This window comes from Ahaetulla prasina, unplaced genomic scaffold (assembly GCF_028640845.1).
Source record: "Ahaetulla prasina isolate Xishuangbanna unplaced genomic scaffold, ASM2864084v1 Contig619, whole genome shotgun sequence".
NCBI lineage: Eukaryota > Metazoa > Chordata > Lepidosauria > Squamata > Colubridae > Ahaetulla > Ahaetulla prasina.
In genome coordinates this window covers 1-3,385 of record NW_026682419.1, presented here as the reverse complement: position 1 = coordinate 3,385, position 3,385 = coordinate 1, and the positions used below count along the sequence as shown (strand labels likewise).

The 3,385-nt window shown below is 42.8% G+C and overlaps 1 protein-coding gene across 1 annotated transcript; it reads right to left on the bottom strand.

Annotated features, from left to right (window-relative positions):
• Nucleotides 1–739: 739 nt before the first annotated feature.
• Nucleotides 740–3,333, bottom strand: LOC131187383 (zinc finger protein RFP-like). The gene is made up of 3 exons (XM_058161612.1): nt 3,042–3,333; nt 2,918–2,987; nt 740–2,552 (listed from the first exon to the last, which is right to left on the bottom strand). Exons 1-3 carry the CDS (start codon nt 3,289–3,291, stop codon nt 1,997–1,999), a joined length of 876 nt encoding a protein of 291 aa, XP_058017595.1. The 5' UTR covers nt 3,292–3,333; the 3' UTR covers nt 740–1,996.
• Nucleotides 3,334–3,385: the final 52 nt, after the last annotated feature.

Below are 3,385 nucleotides of genomic sequence, written 5' to 3'. Positions count from 1 at the left end.
ACTCACTTGCACCTTTGCCAACAGCAACTTGTCAATCTTCAGTTATTTAGATGCTTTGAGATGTTCCAGAGAGCTGCTGTTAGCAATCAAAGTCACTGTATCAGAGTTCACTCCCCTTATTATTTGTATCTTGCCTTTACTATGTTTACAAATAACTCAAGGTGGCAAACATATCCAACACATCTTCCTCCTCCTATTTTCCCCACAACAATCCTGGGAGGTGGGTTGGACTGAGAGAGAATAACTGGTTCAGTCACCCAGCTGGCTTTCATAGCTAAGGCAGGACTTGAACTCACGAGTCTTCCTCTTCCTAGCCTGGCGCCTTAACCACTAGACCAAATTGGATCTGATTCCCATCTCAATATCAAAGCCACTTTTGGGATGCTTCCAATTGTTGACCCCTGGTGGCTCTCTGGATGAATCACCCTGCAGTTTTCTTGATGAAGTTTGGGAAGTGGCTTGCCATTGCCTGCTTCCTAGGGCTGAGTGAGAGTGACTGGTCCTAAGGTTGATCAGCTGGCTTTGGAACTAAGGCAGGATTAGAACTCATGGTTTCTAGCTTGATTTCTTAACCACTACACTAGATTGCCTTTTTCGTTTACATTTATTCAATTGCAGAGGCAGGGTGGCTTAAAGTAATAAGAAAAAAGTGTTATTGTCAAACAATGTATTTATTTAATAATATATTTTATTTATACAATTCTATTTGAATTTTGGCTTGACCAGGTGAAACATTTATTTATTTATTTATTTATTTATTTGATTTTTATACCGCCCTTCTCCCGAAGGACTCAGGGCGGTGTACAGGCAAAATAAAACAATACAATATAAAGATTAAAATACCATTAAAAAACTTATTTAAATTAGCCTGAAATTAAGAATTTCCATACTAAAAACCCCGTTTAAAATTGATAAAATTTCCCAATAAAACTAATTTAAGCCAGCCCCACGCGAATAAAGAGGTGTGTTTTTAGTTCGTGACGAAATGTCCGAAGGTCAGGTATTTGACGTAGACCCGGGGGAAGCTCGTTCCAGAGTGTGGGCGCCCCCACAGAGAAGGCCCTTCCCCTGGGGGCCGCCAGCCGGCATTGTTTGGTGGACGGCACCCTGAGAAGTCCACATAGCTCTCACATAGCTCTCACATCTCCTATCTTGATAACAGATGGTATGTTTTATTTTTGTCTACTATCTTCTGTGCATCTTCTCTTTCTATGTGCATACAGTATTACACTGAATAATCACTGAATTGTTTTTATTTCAAACAGCATAAAAGTAATACCACCACTCTAAAGTAGAAATAAAATCTCATATTGGCAAATAAAATGAGGTAAAAATACATTTATTGACATAAAATTGCAAGGGAAGGAACTACAATCCATGAGACCCTTACAAAATTACAATCACTCCTACAATCGGTAATCCCATTGTTGTAGATAATTTACATAAGTATAAAAAGACAGAAACAGATCTGTAAAATAAAAATAAAAAACCCTATGAGGCTCTACTTGCTGAAGCCCTGCTAGGGTTATGTGATTTAAACTGAAACGGAAAAAAGCAGGGAGGAAAGAAAAAAAAGTAGGAAAAGATTACAGAATATACTGAATTATGGGAACCTACACAATCACGGATTGCAACTCAACATTAAACAAACAAACTTTATACATAAATGGGCAAGAGAGCTGTGATGGACATTAAAAACCCATGATTTCTGGGTTCAGCTGTAAAATAAGCTATCTTTAATATCGACACACCTGAAGAAATGACATTACAGACTATCAAGCTTTTATTGGACACCTCATTTTTTAGATCGACTGACTGACCCGTTCCTTCAGTTTCCAAGGCTCCACAACTGCAAGCAATTTGGGGTGGCATAGAATACACAATAAAGGAAGCTGAAGTAGCAAAAAGCTAAGGAATCTCTGCTTTAAAGGCTTTCAGAGATCCCTGCTTGGCAAATAGGGATTTTCCAAAGGTTTGCCTATGGGGATCCCTTCTTTTAGGGGAGTGCCAGCCAGACGCCATCGTGCAAAAAGAAACAGGGCAGAAGAGTCTCTCCAACCAAGGAAGCCTCTGAGAATGTATGGAGCAGAGCTGCGGTCCTGGCATCAAAAAAGTTCACTTGCCCCTCTTCGCAGTTAAGGCAGATGCAGACCCTCGTGGGCCTCTCAGTCAGGACCAAGTCAAAGCGTTCTGACGGAGAAATGGCCATGTATTTCCCTTCCCATTCCCCAATCTGCCAGTGTCTGGTCTGCACATCAAAATTTCTTAAGTTCAGTGCCTTGCTGGCAACCCCTACACCCCATCCTGCTCTGTCTCCTATAATAACTTCCCAGAAATGCCTCCCTGTGGAAAACTCCTGACAGCCAAGGACATAAGGATTATATTCAAATCTCTTGCAGTTTGCGACATCATTTATTTTTTTAACTGGATTAAGTCCTTTGACACTTTTTCGATCTTCAGAGATGTCAAGGCGGTCAGGGTGGGCAGGGTCTGGATCCAGAATTACATTCTCTCTAAGGGGGAAGAGAAGAAGAAAGGAAGAAGAACAAGAGCTTCAGCTGCAGGCCTGGTTTGTGTCTTCACCCCCAAGAGTTTAACCCTCTTGTGTGAATGGAGTTCAGCTTCCAAACACCCCCTCCGGACTGGAAGACTCATTGTTTTTTTAAACAACACCTAAGCATTGCCTAGTCCAACTTTGGCAATTGTAAGACTTGTGGACTTCAACTCTCAAAATTCCCCTGAAGGGGTTTGCTAGGAGGTTAAAGTAGGTCAGGACAAGAAATTAAAAAAAAAAAAACAAGTCAAGGAACCAATGAGTGATTCTTAGGATGTTAACTTCCTTAATCTAAACTGTATAAAATTTGTACTTGTATATGGTTCAGGGTCTCAGCTCTTTTAGCTGCCGAGACCCTTTTGCTGAAGTACTTCAATAAAAGCTCCTTGAATCTTCTCTCCAGTCTGGTTCTGACTGATGGTTCTGCACCAGGCTAAACCCAAATTGCAGACAACAGAGGAAGCAAGTAAATTGGTTCAAGGATTGCCAGGAAGACCAAGGATCTGAATGGCTCCCTGCAGTGATTCCTCCTGGCTGAATCCTATCTGGTATTCCTGGAAAGCCTCCTGCAGAGGGATCACCGAGTGGCCCTTGTGCTCTTTGGATCGGTCGCAGACCACGGAGATGAGGGTCTCGTGGTCCCTACAAAAGAGCTTCAGGGGCTCCCGATGCTTCGGGCAGAAGCTCCCTCCTTCCTCGCCCCAAGGACCTCCGCATCGCCTGGCCACTTCCACCATCCGCCCTAACTGCCTGTTGGGGAGGAGGCTGCGGGGTGCGAAGGTTTGTCTGCACTCGGGACAGGAAGCCTCCGATTCCGACGTCCCCAACTGC

Coding starts and splice junctions, on each gene's coding strand:
- LOC131187383 (XM_058161612.1), bottom strand. CDS start 3,291: ATGGTGGAAGTGGCCAGGCGATGCGGAGGTCCTTGGGGCGAGGAAGGA. Junction 2,988..3,041: donor TCAGATCCTTGGTCTTCCTG/GCAATCCTTGAA, acceptor ATTTGGGTTTAG/CCTGGTGCAGAACCATCAGT. Junction 2,553..2,917: donor GCTTTTATTGAAGTACTTCA/GCAAAAGGGTCT, acceptor CTGCAGCTGAAG/CTCTTGTTCTTCTTCCTTTC.